General features: G+C 46.3%; 1 protein-coding gene across 4 annotated transcripts in view; it reads right to left on the bottom strand.

The window, feature by feature from the left end:
* Positions 1-25,337, bottom strand: part of PIK3C2B (phosphatidylinositol-4-phosphate 3-kinase catalytic subunit type 2 beta) — a 168,600-nt gene that overhangs the window by 12,840 nt on the left and 130,423 nt on the right. For all 4 annotated transcript variants that reach the window (XM_073667035.1, XM_073667033.1, XM_073667032.1 and 1 more), the window contains 3 exons: positions 11,540-11,657; positions 4,690-4,771; positions 1,621-1,727 (listed from right to left, as the gene is read on the bottom strand). In XM_073667035.1, coding sequence (XP_073523136.1) covers positions 1,621-1,727; positions 4,690-4,771; positions 11,540-11,657 — 307 coding nt within the window. The remainder of the gene's footprint in view (positions 1-1,620; positions 1,728-4,689; positions 4,772-11,539; positions 11,658-25,337) is intronic.

The raw sequence follows: 25,337 nt of genomic DNA, 5'->3' as shown, positions 1-25,337 counted from the left end.
ACACTTCAGTGGGCCCCCCTCCTGCACATGCCCGGCTATGACCGTGATCATTACGCCCCTGGTCAATCTCCTTATTCCCTGATATTTGTAGTAGGTCAAGAGTGTTGTATGTAACAAACGCTACTCCCACAATGATCTTCACTGCTGCGGAGCTACCACCCTGCTGCTCTCCTCTCATCCTGGTACTGTAATAATAGGAAGCGACAGAAGTGAGGAAATCTCGGTGTGGTCAAGTGAGACACATTAAGACTCACCAGATCACACTGAAAATGCCTGACTCAGATTTCCTCTGTGGGCATTTGCTTTTTCCCTCCTCTATGACACGGACTTCTTATGATTGCGCAACATCATAGAGGGGTAAAAATAAAAGCCCACACAGAAGAATCTCTGTTACTGCCCCCCTTGTTGAAGGGGAAGTTTTGCATATTGCCCCATATCTAGGCAAAAAAGTTTAGAAGAAAAAAAAAAGTTTTAATCAGTTTTTCAGCCCATTTTTAGTGATATATACCGTTTAAAAATATAAAATGTCGTGAAAGGTCCTCTTTTACTCCATTACTTCAAAACACTGTCACCAATATGTTACGGTTTTGCTTTACTGTTGCTGGATTTATGTTTTAGTATGTTAAAGTTATGCTCTTGTAATCAATCTATCCCCTGAAGTGCTACACAAAAAGAAGTTTCTGTACATGACTAATAAATCATATTTGTAATTAAGATTTATCAGTATGAATCCACGAATAAAATATTTCAATTGAACAAAGGTAACATCTGCTGCTTGGATCACCGATGCTGTTGTTGCATAGGACCTTTTCTTATACAGGTGCTCCGTTTCATTCCCCCAGGAACAGGACATTTTAAACTTGATATAACAACAAAATGTTGCAACGCAAGGTCACACATTGTGCCTCACCGGTATAGGCCATACTCCTGTGAATTGCTGCATCTTGCTGCTATATGGTGTCATCACAGTGCAATACACCTTGCAAAGTAGCTGATGTAATTTACCTTGCTGTGCAACTAAAGAGCAACAGCGGTATAATCACAGGGGACTATCTATGCCTGATACACCAAGCAACAAATGGAAGCTATAGCCATAGCTACGCTTTAATATCACACAGTCATTTCTTCGTAATAGTGTGTCAAATGGTTAAATATCTTCCGATAAAGAAGACCCTTAACTTATCGAAAACGCTTTCTTTTTAAGAACCTCATAATATACAGTTTTTAAAATACGAAGTAGAAAACTTTGGTATTTTATCATAGTAGACTGTGTTCTTCGAACTAGAATGACAGAACCAGATGATCAGCTTAGAAACCCATACAAGAGAAGACATTAAAATAAGATCATCACTATATTCCTGCCTGCACTGGAAAATAATCTGGGTAGAAAAGTGTTGCTTCAAAAAAAATTACCAATATTTAAAGGGTTTTCCACTACTATGACAATGATGACCTGATCATTAATACCAGATGCATGGCTGTCAGTATCATAGTATCACTATCATAGTAGTGGAGAACCCCTTTAATGTATTCAGAATGATAACACCCATTGTATATTTTTGATAACTGCATAAATCTGCATTAATTGTAACTATCAATATCAGAAACCAATGTGCTTACCAGGCTACGGATATGCATTACCATGATGAACAGCTGGTCATTCTTGTAGGAAATGGAAAGTTTGACCTCTCCTCCAACTTTACCCAGAGGAACGGCCCATGTTGCATCTAAAACACAAAAAATAATGTACCTTTAATAGATATGTTAAATTATTCCATATCAGTAGGCAATGTTACCAGTAAACCAATTCCATTTATTTCACCAGAAAGTAGCTAGAGGGTGCAGACCTTGCTAACTAAAGCAGCAGACAAAATGAGGATCTAAGAATCTATGTAGAGAGCTCACACCTCAAATATGACCACGTCGGAAGTCCTCAATATTTCAGTGTACTGTACATCTATCTGTTGTCCCAGCAATGGCTGAACATGATGCTTTTTCCTTCTGATAGTGTCAAGGACTCCATAATTTGTCCAACAAGCTCACATAGGTGTGATGGCCAGGTGTCCACATTCTGGCTATATAGTCCATGTGTGTAGATTCTGACAACCTACCGTGGCTGTTCACGTCAGTTGGGGCCCCATTTTGCAGCTATAACAGCCCCCTCTTCTGGCAAGGTGTTCCACAAAATTTTGTACTGTATGTGCAAGAATTTCCCTTTTGCCCAAAAAACATAAGCAGAAATTTCAAGAACTGACTTGTGGCTATAACAATGACAATGCCTTGTTTAATCTGACACAGTTCCCTAGTACGACCCATGGTTTACCAACCAATAAAAATAACAGAAATTATTTGGATTGCAATGGTGCCAAATAAGTTTTTTTTTTTTTTTAGTGAAACAAGATATAGTTTTTTTTAACTTTAATTATTTTTTGTGCCTCCTAGGGAACATAAAGCACCAATCACTTGCAAAACATAGTATTAAAAAGCATTATTGTTAGTTAGTGTTACAATGACAGTCTAATATGCAGATATTTAGAGTAGAATTGAGCAAAAAGATTTGCAGGACCCCGTTCGAGCTGGAGGTCCATGGCCGCCATCACAGAGCTCTGTGCAGCATCCCCAGTGACTCTTCTATTAGGTCTGGCATGATGAAATGCATGTTTTACGCCAAACTGATGATGTCACGCCAGGCCTACTGATCAGAAAAGGTTGCCGGCAGATAGGAGGAGGTTCACAGGACTACCGACATGGCTGCTGGACCAGGGTCCTGTGAGTGAGTGTTTGTTCAACTCCAGTTGATCTGGTCTCTTTTCTCTGTCAAGCCCTTTAGATGAATAAGTTAAGTCGCTGGGATCAGAAGCTTCTGTAGGTCTCTGATACCAGCTACTGCAGGAGCCCATTTGTCAATCATTGCTAGGCTCCATCAGTGACTGCACAAGTGCAGCATGGTCTATAGCACAAGGCATTCTATGACATACACTACAGTTCAAAAGTTTGGGGTCACCCAGACAATTTTGTGTTTTCCATGAAAACTCATACTTTTATTTATCAAATGAGCTGCAAAATGATTAGAAAATATAATGCAGACTTTGACAAGGTTAGAAATAATGATTTTTATTAGAAAGAATAATTTTCTCCTTCAACCTTTGCTTACATCAAAGAATGCTCTCTTTGCAGCAATTCCAGCATTGCAGACCTTTGGCATTCTAGCTGTTAATTTGCTGATGTAATCTTGAGAAATTTCCCCCCAAGATTCCTGAAGCCCCTCGCACAAGTTGGATTGGCTTGATGGGCACTTTTTGCGTACCATACGGTCAAGCTGCTCCCACAACAGCTCAATGGGGTTGAGATCTGGTGACTCCTCTGGACACTCCATTACAGATAGAATACCAGCTGCCTGCTTCTTCCCTAAATAGTTCATGCATAATTTGAAGGTGTGCTTTGGGTCATTGTCCTGTTGTAGGTTGAAATTGGCTCCACTCAAGCGCTGTCCACAGGGTATGGCATGGCATTGCAAAAATTGAGTCGTAGCCTTTCTTATTCAAAATCCCATTAACCTTGTACAAATCTCCCACTTTACCAGCACCAAAGCAACCCCAGACCATCACATTACCTCCACCATGCTTGACAGATAGCGTCAGGCACTCTTCCAGCATCTTTTCAGTTGTTCTGCGTCTCACAAATGTTCTTCTGTGTGATCCAAACACTTCAAACTTTGATTAGTTTGTCCATAAAACTTTTTCCAATCTTCATCTGTCCAATGTCTGTGTTCTTTTTCCCATATTAATCTTTTCCTTTTATTAGCCAGTCTCAGATATGGCTTTTTCTTTGCCACTTTGCCCTGAAGGCCAGCATCCCGGAGTCGCCTCTTCACTGTAGACGTTGACACTGGCGTTTTGCGTGTACTATTTAATGAAGCTGCCAATTGAGGAGCTGTGAGGCATCGATTTCTCAAACTAGAGACTCTAATGTACTTGTCTTGTTGCTCAGTTGTGCGGCGGGGCTTCTCTTTCTACTCTGGTTTGTGCTCTCCTCTGAAGGGAGTAGTACACACCGTTGTAGGAAATCTTCAGTTTCTTGGCAATTTCTCGCATGGAATAGCCTTCATTTCTAAGAACAAGAATAGACTGTCGAATTTCACATGAAAGTTCTCTTTTTCTGGCCATTTTGAGAGTTTCATAGAACAAACAAATGTAATGCTCCAGATTCTCAACTAGCTCAAAGGAAGGTCAATTTTATAGCTTCTCAAATCAGCCAAACTGTTTTCAGCTGGGCTAACATACTTGTGCAAGGGTTTTCTAGGGTTTTCAAAACATCCATTAGCCTTCTTACACAGTTAGCAAACACAATGTACCATTAAAACACTGCAGTGGTGGTTGTTGGAAATGGGCCTCTATACACCTATGTAGATATTGCAATAAAAACAAGACGTTTGCAGCTAGAATAGTCATTTACCACATTAACAATGTATAGAGTGTATTTCTGATTCATTTAATGTTAGCTTTATTGAAAAAAAATGTGCTTTTCATTCAAAAAATAATGAAATTTCTAAATGATCCCAAACTTTTGAACGGTAGTGTACGTGTACATGATTATGCGCCAAGAGTTAATGTAACAATAATGGGGTATATAAGTAAAATCAGCTTTACGGAAGAACAAGCAAAAGCAAAAAAAAAAGTCACATTTTACCTGATGGTCTATGTGATATCGAGTTGCTCAAATTCTTTTCATCACGGGGTAGAGTGTGGAAAAAGGTATAAACCAGATCACACTGTTGAAATAAGGCAAAATTGGTTGTAATCACAAAAGCTAAGAAATATTCCATTACAAGACCATAAGAACCACAAATTGCACAATGACTATCTATCAGTATCACTTTAATGAATGCTCCAGGAGATATATTTTATTGTAGTGACTCAAGCATATTGCTATCTAAAATCCTACAACCTTCTGATAGTAGGACACCAAGCTGCATACTATGAAAATTACGTGTAACTCGGGTAAGACAAATATAGGAAAGATGGAATGTCGGTTAAGTTATATCTCCCCGTGTCTAATGATCTGCCATAAAAGAAAAACAAGTTCTCATTTCTGATGTATCAAAAAAAGACTTATTCTCATCCTCTCCTCTCTGCAGATAACGCGCTGTACGCAGCTAACCATGACTGTCCCATAGATTTTGAATGGAGCAACAGAGCACATGCTCAACCACTGCTTCATTCAAATGGGTGATTTCGGGTTCCCATTTTCATGATCAGTGATCATCAGAGTGACTGTACCCAAAGCAATCAGTAAATTATTACCTATCACTTAACATTCAGCTAAAAATAAGATCCTGGTAAGCACCTTAAAGCCTAAATGTCGTTTGCCTGTATTTTACAGCAATAGGCCCCCGTCACATTTCCATATTTGCCGTACGTGTCGCATTCGTTTTTTTCACGGAAGCCACACATACCCACTATAACCTATGTTCCTGTGCACATTTCAGTTTTTTACCGGCAGTTCGGATGACAAGGGCCAATACAAGTCTATGGGTCCGTGTAAAACACAGCATCCGTGAGCGGTACATGTTTAATATTGCAAAGTAGAGGAGAAGCTTTGTAATTTCATTCTTTCTTGATCCATACTGGAAAAACACCGATGACACACTGATCCAAAACCGGAATTGTTTTTTCAGGTACCAGTTTTATACGGACGTGTGAAGGAAGCTTTACAAGGAGCACAGAATCTTGTATACAAAGTCTATTAAAAAGTTACTAAAAGGAGGATGGTTCCCCCTTTCCCATCAGGATCTGCTTTATAGAATTGCTGATACAGACGATGAAGTACTGTACGCCTACACTTAATGCTAAGGTGGACTTATTTGAGACAGTTTGGGCTCAATATAGTGTTTAATTCACTCAATATTCCCCTTATTATTTCTTCCCCTTGTAGGAGTCTACGTCTCTTGTTTGTCAATTCCCGGTTTTGAATTATCTGGTAATTAGAGGCCAATACTAATATGTGATTACATGTTTGATAACTGTGATTGGTGTAATGTATGGGCCATTGGATGCCCTATGACTTTGCTATCACATTTCTTTTCATTGTACATCTTACATCTCTATGTTATGCTAAAATGAGCAGTATTGTTGTTTGTAAGCCATTTATATACTTTAATAAAAATTACAGTTTAAAATTTAAAAAAAAGTTACTAAAATGCCATTCTTCTAATCTGGTGTTAGTGGAACCTGATAGGTGCTACATTATCAAATGGTCATAGAAAGGTTTCAAAAATTCACTAAGGATAGACAAGAAGCAGGAGGACAGGTCGAAGTAAAATGTCAGCACAAACTCTAATCAGGGACAGAACTTCCAAATCACAGAATACACAAGAAACAGAGATACATTTCGGTAGTATCTCACGTATTTAGGCAAGATACTATTCTCTTACTACAGAAAGCGCTTAATGTTGAGGTGAGTCCAAGAAAAACATCAGCTGATATTGGAGCGATGATTCTGTTATTGTAGATGACGACGATGAAAGGGAACATTTTCCTATTGAGTTTTTAAATAGCTTAACCCCATCAGGCATGCCAAGTCATTGCCTTAGACTTAAGGTGGGCAGCATTATTATTATGTTGTTGAGAAATTTGAATACAAAACGAGAACTCTGCAATGGTACACGATTAGTTGTAACATCATTGAATAGAAATGTTCTTGAGGCAGAGATTTTAACAGGATCAGCTGAAGGTGATAAGGCATACAGAGAGATTTCCACACAGATATTTTGTTATTTATCGTGTAAAAAAGCTGAACGTAAATAGACATGGGTAATTTGAGTTACTTTTTATTATGTAGAGCACACTTTTCTAGCTTTCGAAACTTATTTGTTTCAGAACTCGGGCTGCTAGTTGTCTAATAAGAACAAAAGATGCAGGTTGGAAGGCTTACGCCAGAAGGGAAATGAGCACGGTCTCCACTAACAACAGATTGTGGAAAGACTCTTATGAGAGGTAGAATTACAGAAAGAAAACAATGCGACAGGTGCAGCTTATGCCAAGAGCCAAATGTGGTGAAACATTAACCTCTTATCGGGGGTGTGCAGAATAATTCGTTCATAAACATGACAGCAAAAAAGGTCTAAGGCTATGTGCCCACGTTGCGGACCTGAAGCATATTTTTTACGCTTCTCCCTGGCGGGAAAATCGCATGCGGATATTACATGCGGTTTTCCCGCCAGGTAGAAGCGTTTGTGAGGCGTCTTTGCATGCATTTCCGCATGCGGGTTATCAAGCACTTCTCCAAGCATCACTTGGAAAAGTGCTTGACAACTTGTTCAGAATGGTAAAAAATAAAAAAATAAACTTTATACTCACCTTCTGATGCATTCTCTGCCCCGTCCGGAGGCTTGAGCGGCTCACGCTGTTGTGTGCAGGACCTGCGGTGACGTCATTGAGTCATGTGGTGGGTCACATGACTCAATGACGTGGCAGGTCCTTGAGACAACAGCGCGACGGAGGGAAAACATCAGAAGATAAGTATAAACTTTATTTTATTCTTTTTTTTTTCCAGGTTCTTTGGTACCCAGGTCTGGATGAGAGTCTCCTCTCATCCAGACTTGGGTACCATCCGCACATTGATTCCGCTGCGCTTCCGCAAAATTAATGAACATGCTGCGGATTTTTGACCGCAGCATATACGCTGCGGAAAAATCCGCAGCATGGGCATTGATATTGCGGAATGCCATTGGGGACCATGGGGTGCGGATATACATGCGTTTTTCAAGCGTTTACGCTGCGGAAATTCCGCAGCATATACGCTTGAAAAACGCTACGTGGGCACACAGCCTAACTCTGATCGTAGACATTAGATAGCTTGTTTGACCCACCCATACAAATGCTTGCTCATATTGGTTAAGCATGCATGCGCTCTCATTAGGAAAAGTGGGGGGAAGCCGCTACTGAAATAACTCTTGCAATGGTTTATTTCCATAAAAACTAAAAGAAGGGCAATTAAAATCCAACCGTCCTCTTCATCTTCACCAACACATGCCTTCAATTGAGAGTAGGGAGGTCCCATATACATTAGATTGTTGGCAGGACCGCCCCATATATACGTCTAATGTATATGATCAGCTTAAAGGAGTATTCCGCTTTGGTTTAGTTATCACTTGTTGAGCTTGGTTATCTTTGTATCTTCAATGCTATACACCAGCTGCTCTATTCCATTCAAGATCGTGGCTAAAAGAAAATATGAGATCGCTCCCACTGCAGCGATCGGTGGAGGTGTCATTGGTGGGACCTAAACAGATATAACAATTATCACCTACCCAACTGATACGTGAAATTTTTATAAAGCAGAATATCCCTTTAAAGATCTGTCCACTTTTCTAATAGCATTTCCAGTTTTCTGTTCTGCCATAGGAGTAGAATAGCAAAAAAATTACAAAGCCAGATGCATCACATAATGGACACCAATGTTGCTAAACAAACCCTAAAGATTTATATTTGGGCTCATCGTGTACCGTCATATTATCCATCATTTTATCAGAAAATAAATGCGGCATGCCGGCTACAGTTTTGGGGTGGAACTGTCCACGCCACCAAGTTATGTGACAGTGGACGAATAAAAATCAACGCTTGAGCAAGAGTCATCTTTAGGCCTCCTTCACACACGTGGAAAAACTGGTACAGGTGCCGTCCGTGTGTTGGAATCAGTGTGTATTCCTTGACTGAGAAATCAAGAGAACACACCACACCAACTGTTACAAAAATATACAATGTGATGTAAAATATTCGTGACTTAATAAGCAATGCCATCTAGAATACAAATTACTGTGGCCAGAATTGGAAATCAGATAGATTTAGATGCCAATTTCTATTCCAAATCAAAGATGATCTTAAATGTATATATCCATACATCATATAATTCTATTTCTCTTTTTACATTTCTCATGCTCTTTTACACTGAAATTGTAAATTAAAATTTCTATACCAATAACAAATCAATGAAGTAGCAGGTGTCGCTAAGAATTGCAAATTATCAAAATTTTCAAGTGCCTAACTCCAATGTGTGGCATGTGGGAGGGGTATAACAGCCAGATTCAAAGCAAATGTCATTTAACCACACAAAACCTCATAAATTGGATGAAGTCTTGTAGGATCATTGTGCGATACCTCCTGTTCATTGACGTGCCAATTACCACCACTTGTCACAAACTGGGAGGGACTGAACCAAAAGACCTCGGTTTGTCACCCCAGTGCACAGGCCAAAATGTCAGTACTATTCAAGATGCATGACCCAGTGGTTGGGAGAAGAACAAGCTGAAATGAAAGCAAGAGGTGCACAGAGACGAGCCTCTACATTGATAGATCATGAGAAGAATGGTGCATAGTCATCCATCATGTACTGTAAGTGAAACTGATGCCTTAGGTTTGGTATGCGATATCAAAACAGTGTCTACACAAAGCATCAAAAGATTTTGCAAGGTATTGGGCTATGATCGAAAGGTTCAGTTTATAGTTGTTCCATTGACCTCACACCACTGCTCTCAAAGACTACCATGGTGCAGAGCAAGACAGCAATGGAGCATAGAATGGAGGTCTATCCTCTGCAGCAATGCTTCCCAATTTTTTCTTGGATGTAATGATAGGCAGAAATTAGTCTGGTGATCAAGTGGGAAAATCCTCAAAGAGGCTTTCGCGAGGGAACATCACACCGGTCCTACTCCCAGGATTATGGTGCGGTGAATTCATAACATTGTTCTTAGACAAGATTGTGAATGAGCCCACTCCATTGGATGAAAAGCAATCTTCACATGAACCCAGCAGAGAGGCAAAAGCTTTTGGAGGCTGGCCTGTGGCCTGGTGTCAAGAAGGGCAGAAAAGAAACCACTTCTCTCAAGGAATAACAAAGGACAGACTGACATTCAGCACAAAGTACAGGAATTAGACTGCAGAGGACTCAGGTGAAGTTATTTTGTCTGATGAAGCCCCCTTCAGACTGGTTGGGACATCTGGAAGAATGATTATACAGAGAAGATAAATTGAGCGCTACCATGAGTCTTGTGTCAGGCCAATAGTACAGCATCCTGAGACCATTCTTGTTTGCGGTTGCTTTTCATCCAAGGGAGCTCACTCACAATTTTGTCTAAGAACACTGCCATGAATAAAGAATGGGATCTAAACATCTCCAAGTACAACTTCTCCCAACGATCCAGGAGCAATATTGTGATGACCAATGATCTTTCCAGCATGAAGGAGAACACGTGACAAGGCCAAAGTGATAACCAAGTGGCTCGGTGAACAAGACATTGAAATTTTAGGTCAATGGCCAAAAACTCCACAAATCTCAATTCCATTGAGAATCTTTGGTCAATGCTCAAAAAGAGGGTGGACAAATAAAAACACAGAAATTGTGATGAACTGAAAAATCTAAAACAATGAAGCAGCAAACTTTTTGAAAAACAAAATTTGTCAGTCTGAAACTTTGGGCCACGACTGTAGCGCTTTCACAAAACACTAACAAAAAAGCCGATAAAGGCCCTTCAAAAGATGCTGCAAAAATGGAAGAAAAAAAAAACCAATATACCATTGTAAGTTTATGAGCCATTTGCATGACCTGTGACTGCAACAGATAAATCTCTGTGAAACCTTACCAGCTACCTATACACGCAATCTTTACACTCTTAAGGCCCCCATATACATTAGACTAATGTCAGCAGAACCTACTGATATTAGTGAGATCGGACAACAGTCTATAAATCTAGGGGCCTCCCGACTCTTCCCCACCTGGTGATGTTGGGGAGATAAGAATCCGGAATGTCAGACTTCAAAATGCTGATTCTTTTGTGCTTGGCAAGATGAGCCGGCACTAGAGGAGTCTGGCTGTGGCTCGCGTGTCTAACACAGAAGTGCTCAGCAGACCAAGCTCTCCTTTGAATGGAGAATGGGAGAGAAAACTGCCAGCAGAACAACTGTTCGGTCAATATCTGTCTAATCTGTATTGAAGGGGTTGTGCGGCCTTAGGCTACAAGTCTGCAGTCACTATACGTGACTGCAGACTTGTGAATCCTCACATCGAGCACACTGCGCATTGTGAGGATTCCCCTGCAGCAGGCGCGTGACCACATGTATTCAATTTGCATACATGCAGTCACGTGCCGACTAGATGTGCTCGCCCTCGCTCAATGCAAGTGTATTGAGCGAGGACAGACACATCTAATCGAAATGTATCCGGAAGTATGCAAATCGCATACTTGCAGTCACATCACCGCTTTCTCCCAGCACGCACATTCACAAGTCTTCAGTGACACAGAGTGACTACAGTGCTGGACAACTCCTTTAATATGTCAATAGACCACGAACAAGTGTGCACTGAGCATACTACTTAGCCAAACAATTATGAAAAATGGAGTAGGAAAACCTCTAGAGGATCTTCTAATAGTGATTACCCCATAGTGTACTTTGATCATGTTACATTTAGTTGGCAATGGCCCCAGAAATAAATAGCTCTGGTAACTTGAACTCAATTTTAGAAAGCTAAAACTTGGTCTCACCTCAGCCACCTGAGGGGGAGAATGGATCAAGTGCCAAATGTATGCATTCAAGTCTTCCTTTCGTCGCTCTGCTGTTGCCTCTCCACGGGAACGACCAATAACAAAGCGATTTGGGAAACTAAGAAAACAAAATAAACATAGTTTATTCAATAAATACATTATATAGGCGGAAAAATAAAAAAGAGTGGAGCACAGGCTCATAGACTTTCTATCAAGCCCCCCACAACCGCTCCGTGCGCACTCAGTCAGCCGCAGAGCGCTACCTCTGATGATGTGCACATCATGCGCTCAGTGTGGGTCTCAAGATCAAGAGCACAAAAAGACAAAAATTTGGGTTCTCTAAGTACCTTACTAAGGTTTTATATAAATTAGTAACTTGGGTTTTTCTTTTAAAATCCACTGCAGGATATCTTTGTCCTACCAGACGTTTTAGGTGGTCATACACATACAAATGTTGGGCGACTCCGATGGGATTGGTAGACCATCTAGTGTATATTGGGGTGACCCAATTTTCTCTCCTTATCTGCTATTGGAAAAAAGAAAGGTCCGCTTTTGGTCATCACCAGAAACGTATGGCAGCAACATGTTCTTCTCTCCCTGTTCAGAACACGTGCATGTACATAAAGGGGGCTTGGATTGGGAGGAACAGCTGTTAGCTGACAGCTATCTAAAGTTGATGACCACCTTTAAAGGGGAACCTGTCACATTGAACAAGGAGTCCGATCTGCCAGCATCATGTTATAGAGCAGAAAGAGTTTAGTGGATCGATATAAAGTTTCATGTGAAGAGACTGAGTACAGCTCATATTTTATTTAACTATCTGCTCATTCTTGGATCAGAAGTCCAGTGGGCGGTCCTACTGCAGGGAAGGTTGTAAATAGCTCATAGGACCACCCACTGGACCTCTGAGCCAAGAATAAGCAGGCATTTAAATGAATAAAATGCACATTCTGATCATTTTTTCCCCACAATACAATTGATGCATCTACTCTTTTCTGTATCATGGTGCCTGATATTTTACAGCATTTTCATGTTGACATGTTCCCTTTAATTTAACTGTTTTATGTACTTTCTATGTAGCATAGCCTTAAGTCTCTACCATTTTTATGAAGGCAATAAATCATTGAACAGGACAGACACTGGAGAGAATGGCAAAAGGGCTCAGGATCCTGAAAAAGGGCTTCATATAGTGGCAGCCAAGTGGTATGCAATGATGCCTATTATTTGCAGCAGCATTTTATTACTTGTTGTCCACCCTATCATAGCATATCAGATAGCAGCATGGCCGAAATATAAGTATAAAGCTAGCCCCAGGTGAGACATGACAGCAGCCCATACAGTATATAGTGCGTACACACAAGTTTATTACTTACATGCATACGCTCAATAATTACAAATATTTCAATAAGAAACATAGAGTGACTATTTTTTATAATTTTGTCTGTCATTATGTGATTTGTTTCAATCCTGCAAAATAATTACACGTAAGTGGCTTTCAAACCACTTCTTATCCCCAGTCTACTCTTCTGCCTTTAACTGCATTGATATCACAATATACTCATTTGGAGTACAGATGATGGCAGTGATAGAGGTCAGCACCTGTGTATCACTAACTTTGGGGACAAGCCTGTTTCAGGAGATTGTTCTGATATGCTACACACTCAGAGGAGGAGACAGATGCTGAACCTTTCACTGCCATCATCTGTACTCCAAATGAGTAAATTCTGTTATAAATGCTGCTCAAGGCAGGCATGTAGACGGAGGAAAAGAAGGAGTTTAGAAGCCACTTACATTTGTTTTAAAGAAATGAAGACAAATTCCTTAATAAAGTTATTTGCAAAGTTTCATAACTTTCCATGCTGGATTAAATTATTCAAGAAAACAAAAGTTTAGTTATTCTTTAAAAACATATGTATACATGTAGCACCCTGAGGATTCGGCTGCTACAGGGGTATTGCACCTCAACCCAGAGGTGTGATATTCCACTCCCGGGTAAGGATGGAGTGTGGATCTGAGCTCGGTAGGCTGCATGCACTACATACATCCCATTTCCGAGGAACAGGCCGACGGTACTCCCACTTAGAAATGTGCAGGTACGACCGAGTCTGTTCCTGGCTGGAGTGGGAGGGGGGTGGTACATCCCAAGTAGTGTAGGGGCAGATAGGGGGAGCAGCCTGGGTAAAGATAGGAGCTCATTGGGTGCTGGTCACCTGAGCTCACACATAGAGGGTGTATATAAGGTGGGCACCAACTAAGAACAGGGTCAGTTGCAGAGAGAAAGTCAGCGAGCGGAGGAGAAGAGAGATCCAGAGTGAGAGAGGAGAAAGAGAGGCCCAGAGGGGGAAACAGAAGAAAAGGACTCCAAGAACCCAACTTAAATCCCCGGGTGAAGAGTCGGCACAGGGTACCGGAACCCAAGCTGGTGGGGGCAAAAACACACCCCAGCCAGAGACCGGAGGCCGTGGGCAGCGTTTGCCACGGCCACCCACCATATCCACCACGAAGGCATACCACGTGGAGGGTCAGGGAACCCAAGGCCAAGGGTCTCCCAACAGAAGGCCCGAGGGAGCTGGACCTGGGTGGATCAATAGTGGGGACGGCCAGAGAAAGGACAGAAGGAGAGCTCAGGGTCACGCTCCGGACTTATTTGGGGGTTGGCTGGATCCAGAACCTGGTGGACGCAGCACGGCTCGGGAGGTCACTCGAAGCTGGAGTGACCGGAACATCAGCAGTGAGTAAACATCCTAAACTGCATAACCCGACTCTGTCTCTGATTGCCGTCTACACTGCATCACCACAACCCCCATCCTCTGCACCTGATCCCCCTGAGGCTATACCCCACCCGTTGGGGGTTATCTATCACAAGCTGCACCTATACCATCAGCCTCAGCGGACCCTGCTGCAGCGGCGGCCATAGTGACCGCAAAACAACGGGTGGCGTAGTCGACATTAAGAACTTAGTAACATCTGTAGGACTGCCACATACAACTCAGTTTGACACCCTGGGCACGGACCGGGTCACAGCCACTCGGAAGACTACAACCCCCATCTGATCCGGCTCCGGATATTCCCCCTAAAAGAATATGGCCCAGGGGGCGCGTCAACTTTGGCGTAGTCGGCAGGATTACGTGCCCGCAACACCCGGGTACTGCGTGCCTGAAGAAAAGAACGAGTTTACCTAAAAAAAAAGTCTCCTGCCGGTTCCGGAGGGTCCCCGCCATCGGACCCCATCACCAGTCGATTCCAGCCGGTTGTCCGCCATTAACAGCGTTTTCCCGCCATCTGCAGAGTTTCCCGCCACTGGGAAGCGATTCCCGCCATTTCCAAAGGTTTCCCGCCTTGGAAGAGCGGACGCCATTATGGGCGTGCCAGAGGGTGGCGAGAGGCCACCTCCCATCGTGGGCCAGGACCGAAAATGGCGCCAAAAGTGGAAACCGCCCCCACCAACAGAGACTGTGATGCTAGAGGTGTCTGTCAGCGTGAAAGAACAGCCCCTGGAGCTGACAGTCACCAAGTGGCCCCGGGACCGCCCTCGAAGGGGGAGGAGACGAAAGAAGAGAACAAAGATGGGTGCCGCCTGGAGCAGTCTGGAGCGAGCGCACCCGGAGGCAAGAAGCCTGGAGAGGAGTAGCAGAGAAGCTCACCCGGAGATGGCCAGAGAGCAGAGCAGCACCGGCCCGCTGGCCAGGAGCCTGCTGGAAGAAGAGCAGAGCAGCACCGACCCGTTGGTCAGGAGCCTGCTGGAAACCACGACCCCACTAGGCCTAGTGGAGGTCCTCGCACAGCTCCCCCGAGACCGGGAGTGTGCACAGACTGCCCTGGAGGGCCTCGCACGGAGGATGGCCCGGGTACAGCGAGAGACATTGGCGGAGTGGAGCCGAGAGATGGCCCAGCAAACCAAGACCCGGAGCACGCCAGTCAAGATGAGTGTCACGGGTGTGTCGCCACGAAGATCGTCACGATTACACAGCCTGACTTCTCGCAGCTGACTTTTTGGTGCTTTGTGTTTTTCAGCAGTGAGGGAGTTAATTCTCTCTCTCTCTGTGCTAGACGAGGTCCAGCCTCGCCCAGCTGCAATCAATGTTGCTGTAGTTAGACTCCTTCATATGCCTGCTGGTCTGTTAGGGAAGTGTCGGTGAAAGCTTTTCATGCAGACTAACAGAGCGGATCGTGGCATTTGGAGTTTAAGAGATAAGTGTATTTGGAGAGTTTTTTCCCTTCCTCGCTTTATCATTTATCTCCTTTCCCGTTGGTGTTCCCTCTGTTGTAGTTGTGTAGTTTTTGTATGCAAGGTGATTTTGGTTTTTCCCTTGTACTGTCTCGTGCGTCTAAGTACTGTGTGTGGGCATATTATTACTTGTCCCCTTTTGTAGTGATCGGGGTCCTTCTCAGGACTAGATTACTTTGGTGCAGGGATCCTCAGGAGGTAGGGGTTACGCTGGCGGCCTGGACCTCTGTACCTTTAACAGTACCTCCAGGTTGAGGGATTAGTCAGGGCCCCAGCTTAGGGTCAGCTTAGGCCCCCTACCTCCAGTATACAGTGACAGCGTGACATTTTCACCGACCTGCTTAGTTTTTCTCCAGCTACCATGGATCCAGTAGCCGGTCTAGCTCGGCAGTTGCAGAGCTTGTCCATGGAGCTGACGGACGTTAGGTCCAAGGTTTTGTATCCTCAGGAGCAAGCCGGACCAGAACCTAAAGTAGCTCTCCCTGACAGGTTCACTGGGGGGCGGGACAAGTTTTTTGTTTTCCGGGAGGCATGCAAGCTGTACTTTCGGCTGCGGCCTCGGTCATCGGGGAGTGAAGAACAAAGGGTGGGAATTGTCATCTCGCTCCTACAAGGGGACCCACAATCTTGGGCGTTCTCTCTTCCCCCGGGCTCCCCGGTTCTCCAGTCAGTGGATAGGTTTTTCGCTGCTCTGGGACTCGTATATGATGACCCTGATCGGATCTCCCTTGCTGAGTCTAAGTTACGTAGGATCCAGCAGGGAGATCGTCCGGCGGAGGAATTCTGTTCGGAGTTCCGCAGGTGGGCCACGGACACCCAGTGGAATGACCCGGCTCTTAGGAGCCAGTTTTGTCAAGGTTTATCCGACAAATTACAGGATGTGTTGGCACAGTATGACTCTCCCGCGTCACTGGAAGCCGCTATGGCCCTTGCTATTCGCGTTGACAGACGGCTTCGGGAGAAGTGTGGGATAACTCTACCCCCTGTGATGACTCCACCTCCTACAAGGTCCCCTCATATGGTTGTTCCCCTGGTCAGTCCAGAGGAGCCTATGCAATTAGGTGGGACATCATTTCGGGGGAGGGGACCGGTGGTGCGCCATAAGACAGGAAGGTGTTTCTTCTGCGGGAGAAAGGGACATTTTATTGGGGGGTGTCCATCCCGTCCCTTGCAGAGTGAAGAGTCGTCGGAAAACTGTTGATCCCAGGTTGTGTGGTGGACGGCAATCTGGGAGTAGGTATTTCGTCCCTAGGTTCGTCTCAGTTTCTCGTACCGGCGGAAGTGGTGGTGGGTACGAGAACTGAGAGGATATCTGTTCTTCTGGATAGTGGGGCCGGGGCTAATCTGGTTGATGCTCGGTTTGCCCGGGTTCAAGGTATGCGATTGAGTGAGTTGGCTAAACCCATCCCCATATTCTCGATCGATGCCAGGCCTCTCGGTCAGGGAAGGTTTTTGCAAGCTGTGCATAATGTAAAACTTCAAGTGGGGGCGATACATAAAGAACTGTTGTCTTGCTACGTGTTGGAGGGTCTTCCCACTCCTATAGTGTTGGGCCTTCCTTGGTTAACTAAGCATAACCCGGTTATTAATTGGCAAACCAGAGAGATAAGCCAATGGAGTAAATTCTGTAATAAAAACTGCATGAACACGGTCATCGGTGCAGTTACTCCTTGGGTATTACCTCCATTTCTGGCGGACTTTGAGGATGTATTCTCGGAGAAAGGGTGTCAGGAACTACCTCCTCATCGCGAGTATGACTGTTCTGTAAAACTGCTCCCTGAGGCCAAGTTACCTAAAGCTAGGTTGTATAACCTTTCTGGTCCTGAGAGGCAGGCCATGAAGGATTATATTTCAGAAAGTCTGGCTAAGGGGCATATTAGACCTTCATCTTCACCGGTGGCTGCGGGGTTCTTCTTTGTTAAGAAGAAAGATGGAGGCCTACGCCCTTGCCTGGATTTCCGTGAACTTAATCGGATTACGGTCCGGGATCCGTATCCGCTCCCACTTATTCCCGATCTCTTTAATCAGATCGTGGGCGCCAAATGGTTCTCTAAGTTGGATCTCAGGGGGGCGTACAATCTGATTAGGATGAAGGAGGGGGATGAGTGGAAGACGGCGTTTAACACTCCGGAGGGGCATTATGAGAACCTTGTCATGCCATTCGGTCTGACTAATGCCCCGGCGGTGTTCCAACACTTTGTTAATGACATTTTTCGCCGCCTGGTGGGACAGTTTGTTGTCATATATCTGGATGATATCTTAATTTACTCGCCGGATCTGGTGTCTCATCAGGAGCACGTTAGGCAGGTGTTACAGATCCTGCGGGATAATAAACTGTATGCCAAATGGGAAAAGTGTGTGTTCGCCGTACAGGAACTCCAGTTTTTAGGCTTCCTGGTTTCAGCGTCTGGTTTTCGTATGGACCCTGGGAAAGTGCGGGCAGTTCTTGAGTGGGATCGGCCAGAGAATCTTAAGGCACTACAACGTTTCCTGGGGTTTGCGAATTATTACCGGAAGTTCATTCGTAATTTCTCGTCCATGGTTAAGCCTCTCACAGACATGACTAAAAAGGGGACGGATTTTTCTAGGTGGTCTGACAAGGCTTGTCAAGCATTCTCCTCCTTGAAAAAATGTTTTGCCTCGGCACCCATACTCATTCAACCTGATGCGTCACAGCCATTCATTGTAGAGGTAGACGCTTCCGAGGTAGGGGTGGGAGCAGTATTGTCACAAGGTTCGTCCCCTGGTAAGTGGCATCCGTGCGCCTTTTTCTCAAAAAAATTGTCGTCCGCTGAGAGGAATTATGATGTCGGCAATAGGGAACTCTTGGCCATTAAGTTAGCTTTTGAGGAGTGGCGCCATTTTTTGGAGGGGGCAGTCCATCCGGTCACCGTCATCACCGATCACAAGAACCTGCTATATCTGGAGTCCGCGAAACATCTGAATCCCAGACAAGCTAGGTGGTCATTGTTTTTTACCAGGTTTAATTTTGTCGTTACATATCGTCCTGGGTCAAAAAATGTAAAGGCGGATGCCTTATCTCGTAGTTTCCCTGGGGCCGGGAATACGGACGACCCGATTCCTATCCTTCAGGAGGGGGTGGTGGTTTCGGCACTATGCTCTGAGCTGGAGGAGGAGGTATTGGAGGCTCAGGGGGACGCCCCTGTTGGACCTCCGGGGAGACTGTTTGTTCCAGATCAGTTGCGACAAAAGGTGATCGAGGCACACCATAACTCAGTTTTTGCAGGACACCCGGGGAGTAGAGCAACTGTGGATCTCCTCTCGCGTCGGTTTTGGTGGCCTAACTTACATAAGGAGGTGGTAACTTTTGTCGCGTCCTGTGGGGTTTGTGCGCGCTCTAAGACCTCACATACCCGTCCGTCTGGGGCCCTCTTACCTTTGAAGATCCCGGAGCGTCCTTGGACTCATCTGTCTATGGACTTTATTACGGACCTCCCTCCGTCTTCGGGTAAGACGGTCATACTCGTTGTAGTGGACCGGTTCAGCAAGATGGCACATTTTATCGCTCTTCCGGCTCTCCCTAATGCTAAAACTCTTGCGCAGGTGTTCATTGGGGAGATCGTGAGGCTTCACGGGGTACCCTCCGAGGTGGTGTCTGATCGGGGGTCTCAGTTTGTGTCCAAGTTCTGGAAGGCGTTTTGTGCACGGCGGGGGATGCATTTGTCGTTCTCATCGGCTTTTCATCCTCAGACCAATGGTCAGACGGAACGTATGAACCAGAGCTTGGAGACATATCTCCGGTGTTTTGTGTCAGAGAACCAGGAGGACTGGGCTTCTTTCTTACCTCTGGCAGAGTTTTCTCTTAATAATAGGCGGAGCGAGTCCACTGGTAAGTCCCCGTTTTTTGGGGCATATGGTTTTCACCCCCAGTTTTGTACTTTCAGTAGGGGGGGCTCTTCGGGGGTTCCTGAGGAGGAACGATTTTCCTCATCACTCGCTTCAGTATGGAGAGGGGTGCTGAAGAATCTGAATACTATGGGGAACCGATACAAACGTATGGCTGATAGGAGGAGAGTGTCTGGTCCGGACCTAAGTGTGAACGATCGGGTATGGTTGTCTACCAGGAATATAAAACTTAAGGTTCCCTCCTGGAAACTGGGTCCCAGGTTCATCGGGCCGTACAGAATCAGTTCTATAATTAATCCGGTGGCATTCCGTCTTGACCTCCCCCCTACATTTAAAATTCACAACGTGTTCCACAGATCGTTGCTTAAGAGGTATGTGGCGCCGGTGGTACCGTCACCTTTACCTCCCCCTCCAGTGGTGGTCAATGGTAACTTGGAGTTCCAGGTATCGAGGGTCATCGATTCACGCTTTAATCGCCGGTCCCTTCAGTACCTGGTTCATTGGAAAGGGTATGGTCCTGAGGAGAGGATGTGGGTTCCTGCGTCGGATATTAACGCAGACCGATTAGTTCGGGCCTTCCACACGACTCACCCGGATAAACCTGGCCCTGAGGGTCCGGAGGCCCCTCGTAGAAGGGGGGGTACTGTCACGGGTGTGTCGCCACGAAGATCGTCACGATTACACAGCCTGACTTCTCGCAGCTGACTTTTTGGTGCTTTGTGTTTTTCAGCAGTGAGGGAGTTAATTCTCTCTCTCTCTGTGCTAGACGAGGTCCAGCCTCGCCCAGCTGCAATCAATGTTGCTGTAGTTAGACTCCTTCATATGCCTGCTGGTCTGTTAGGGAAGTGTCGGTGAAAGCTTTTCATGCAGACTAACAGAGCGGATCGTGGCATTTGGAGTTTAAGAGATAAGTGTATTTGGAGAGTTTTTTCCCTTCCTCGCTTTATCATTTATCTCCTTTCCCGTTGGTGTTCCCTCTGTTGTAGTTGTGTAGTTTTTGTATGCAAGGTGATTTTGGTTTTTCCCTTGTACTGTCTCGTGCGTCTAAGTACTGTGTGTGGGCATATTATTACTTGTCCCCTTTTGTAGTGATCGGGGTCCTTCTCAGGACTAGATTACTTTGGTGCAGGGATCCTCAGGAGGTAGGGGTTACGCTGGCGGCCTGGACCTCTGTACCTTTAACAGTACCTCCAGGTTGAGGGATTAGTCAGGGCCCCAGCTTAGGGTCAGCTTAGGCCCCCTACCTCCAGTATACAGTGACAGCGTGACAATGAGGAGACAGACCGCCTCTGAGGATGGCGCGGGAGGACCCAAGGCCGGAGACGGCGCCGAGAAGGGAGCCGAACGCAAGGAGGCAGGTAAAGGGGACGTCTATACCCCAAACCAGGACACCGCTTACCTGCCCCAGCTCCCCGTCGCAGAGCCCGAAAGTCCCCCTGCTGTGCCCGAAAACGCCATGTCACCGACGCAGACTAGGCCCCAACCGGAAGCCGCCGCCGCGACCCCTGTGACGTCACACGCCTCGACCCCGGGCGTGACCAAGCAGGAAGTACCACCAGCCTGGTCGCAAGGCCTAGTACCCCCGGGCGCCGCAATACCAACAGCGCCCCCTACCTCCGCGGAGCCTCCGGCCTGGCCGCAAGGCCAGGTAGCCCAGGGCGCCGCCGTCCTGACGGTGCCCTTCACCCTCCAGGTGCCCCAGGCCTGGCCGCAAGGCCTGGGCAACCCGGGCGCTAACACCACCGCGCCCATAAGACCAAGAGTGCCGCATCTGGGAGAGGACCTGTTTGCCCAGCACACGTGCCCGGATGGGCAGCCATTTATATGGCCACCGGAGTTCCACCATCCCCGACTCCGGAGAGAGAGACCCCTGGATGAACCCCTGATCCCGGCTCCAAAGCCCATGAAGAGGATCTCGCCCCCGCTAGCGGAAGCGCAGTTTGAGTGGGACCCCACCGGAGAAGACCTCATGGGGTTCACTCAAGAAACTCGGGCAGCTGCAGCGGAGCGTGCTGAGTGCTGCCGCCAACAGCTCGAGGACTTCGAGAGGGAGCGGAGAGAGAGGCGGGTCCGGGAACAGCAAGCTCAAATAAGGAGCGCGGAGCAGAAAAGCCGGGCCAGGAGAGACCCCCGTGCAGCGCATAGTCCCCGCACCACCGGGACTGTGATAAAGTTTAACTTGCAGCATGGGTGGGGCTTCATCCGAGACCACCACACCGTAGGCGACGTCTTCGTAACCAGGAGAGACGTTGAGTCCCACCTACCGGAGGGACACAGAGGTCGTGACCTTTACATCGAGGACGAGGTCACCTTCACCCGGCACAAGTGTGCCAAAGGTCCCTACGCCCTCCATGTGCATCGCCTGACGGAGGAAGAGCTGCGGTGTGAGGAGGAAGAACAAGAGGACCCGGACGGGTCTGAAACTAGAGCCAAAGGTAACCATAAAGCAAGAGCAGGAGGACGCCGTCGTTAAGTACAGCGAAGCAGAAGCTGTATATAGTTGCCCGTCGGGGCACCATAAACTGAAACCGTGAAACTGAAACTGAAACTGTAGTTGCTAATATAGTCCCCGTTGGGACCAGCAAGTGTGAACTGTTACCCGTTTTTCCCTTAATCCCACAGGCTGAGGACTGTGAGCAGCCATTCCCTTTCCCTCCTTAACTGGCCGAGGACTGAGAGCGGCCATATCCCTGTATATTGTTGCGCGTCCTAAAGCGCCCCCTACCGGTTTTATAGGAAAACCAGTTTTCCAGAGAGACTGTCGCACTTTACCCGGTCACACGTTGCACAGTGACCGGAGGAGGAGCCAGAGGCGACGAGAATGTTTTATCTAATATATGTTGTTTTATATGTTTATGAAAAAAAAAAAATTGTATGTTTTGGTGTTGTTTTATGTCTTACAGCCCGAGGACGTGCTGTGATTTACCAGGGGGGAATGTAGCACCCTGAGGATTCGGCTGCTACAGGGGTATTGCACCTCAACCCAGAGGTGTGATATTCCACTCCCGGGTAAGGATGGAGTGTGGATCTGAGCTCGGTAGGCTGCATGCACTACATACATCCCATTTCCGAGGAACAGGCCGACGGTACTCCCACTTAGAAATGTGCAGGTACGACCGAGTCTGTTCCTGGCTGGAGTGGGAGGGGGGTGGTACATCCCAAGTAGTGTAGGGGCAGATAGGGGGAGCAGCCTGGGTAAAGATAGGAGCTCATTGGGTGCTGGTCACCTGAGCTCACACATAGAGGGTGTATATAAGGTGGGCACCAACTAAGAACAGGGTCAGTTGCAGAGAGAAAGTCAGCGAGCGGAGGAGAAGAGAGACCCAGAGTGAGAGAGGAGAAAGAGAGGCCCAGAGGGGGAAACAGAAGAAAAGGACTCCAAGAACCCAACTTAAATCCCCGGGTGAAGAGTCGGCACAGGGTACCGGAACCCAAGCTGGTGGGGGCAAAAACACACCCCAGCCAGAGACCGGAGGCCGTGGGCAGCGTTTGCCACGGCCACCCACCATATCCACCACGAAGGCATACCACGTGGAGGGTCAGGGAACCCAAGGCCAAGGGTCTCCCAACAGAAGGCCCGAGGGAGCTGGACCTGGGTGGATCAATAGTGGGGACGGCCAGAGAAAGGACAGAAGGAGAGCTCAGGGTCACGCTCCGGACTTATTTGGGGGTTGGCTGGATCCAGAACCTGGTGGACGCAGCACGGCTCGGGAGGTCACTCGAAGCTGGAGTGACCGGAACATCAGCAGTGAGTAAACATCCTAAACTGCATAACCCGACTCTGTCTCTGATTGCCGTCTACACTGCATCACCACAACCCCCATCCTCTGCACCTGATCCCCCTGAGGCTATACCCCACCCGTTGGGGGTTATCTATCACAAGCTGCACCTATACCATCAGCCTCAGCGGACCCTGCTGCAGCGGCGGCCATAGTGACCGCAAAACAACGGGTGGCGTAGTCGACATTAAGAACTTAGTAACATCTGTAGGACTGCCACATACAACTCAGTTTGACACCCTGGGCACGGACCGGGTCACAGCCACTCGGAAGACTACAACCCCCATCTGATCCGGCTCCGGATATTCCCCCTAAAAGAATATGGCCCAGGGGGCGCGTCATACACATATCCTATAGATATACAGACTGACTAATGTATATAAGGACTATATGAAAGTACATTCAGCATAGCAGGCCTCCGCTGGCTTACAGTGCTATACACAGGTCTTGCCCGCAGTTGCAGAATGAATCACTCTTGCGCTATCACATTATACGGGTCAGAGACGTACGCTCCTGTGACATCACATCTGTGTTTGTGTCAGGAGAGCAGCTGTCACAATACAACAGATCTTTTACGCTGCACAAAAGATCATAAGTTTTGCTTGTTCATCTGGTGATCCGCAGGCTGTTTACACAGCAAGATAATTGTGAAATTACCATTTTTAAGAACACTTATTCATGATTATCTTGCAGTGTAAATGGAGTTTAAGCAGCTGCCAGACACCTCTGATGGCAACCTATCTCCCAGGCAAACACAAGGATTAGGCAAGCGTAATTCAACATGCCTGATTCTTCTCTCCGCTTAACGTCACCTGTTGGGGAAGATGGTCAGGAAGAGATGGATGTGCTGCACAATGCTTTCAAATTGATGTTGAATACAAGAGTCTGTACTAAACCGTGCAAGTTGTTTCCCTCTTGTGTAGAATAGAGCGACTGATGGGAAAAAAAGGAGCATTGTGCTCTGATGAGCATCATGGTCTAGCAATTAGATGGGGAGGTCTTTAGATATTTTCTATCTACTGGCTACCACGGTACAAAGATATATTTTTCCTACAGCAGAGATGACAACTTTTTAAGGCTCTGATCACATTACTTATTTTTTTGTGTCTGTGTAACGTATATGCTAGGAGAAGCTTCTGATGTATACAATAAGTGGAGGCTTTGATTGATGACAGTGACATGTGTCACCTATAGGCTATGATGGCAGAATGGTGCCCACTCTCCCCAGTCCCTCAAGCTCGCTGCCTTGGGGTAACCCTGGACTCTGAACTCTCCTTCAATCCACATATCCAAGCCCTTTACACTTCCTGCCGACTCCAACTCAAAAATATCTCCCGGATCCGCACATTCCTCAACCATGAATCTGCAAAAACACTAGTGCACGCCCTCATCATCTCCCGCCTCGACTACTGCAACCTTCTGCTCTATGGCCTCCCTGCTAACACTCTCGCACCCCTCCAATCTATCCTAAACTCTGCTGCTCGACTAATCCACCTGTCCCCCCGCTATTCCCCGGCCTCTCCTCTCTGTCAATCTCTTCACTGGCTCCTCATTGCTCAGAGACTCCAGTTCAAAACCCTAACCATGGCATACAAAGCCATTCACAACCTATCTCCTCCATATATCTCCGACCTAGTCTCCCGTTACATACCCGCACGCAACCTCCGATCCTCACAAGATCTCCTTCTCTACTCCCTTCTTATCTCCTCCTCCCACAATCGCATACAAGATTTCTCCTGTGCTTCCCCCCTACTCTGGAACTCTCTACCCCAACATATCAGACTCTCGTCGACCGTGGAAACCTTCAAAAGGAACCTGAAGACCCACCTCTTCCAACAAGCCTACAACCTGCAGTAACCACTGTTCCACCACACCGCTGCATGACCAGCTCTACCCTCACCTACTGTATCCTCACCCATCCCTT

The sequence above is a fragment of the Phyllobates terribilis genome, unplaced genomic scaffold (assembly GCF_046119375.1).
Source record: "Phyllobates terribilis strain yellow unplaced genomic scaffold, ASM4611937v1 Scaffold_2__4_contigs__length_985480577, whole genome shotgun sequence".
NCBI lineage: Eukaryota > Metazoa > Chordata > Amphibia > Anura > Dendrobatidae > Phyllobates > Phyllobates terribilis.
This window is presented reverse-complemented; position numbering and strand designations above follow the sequence as displayed.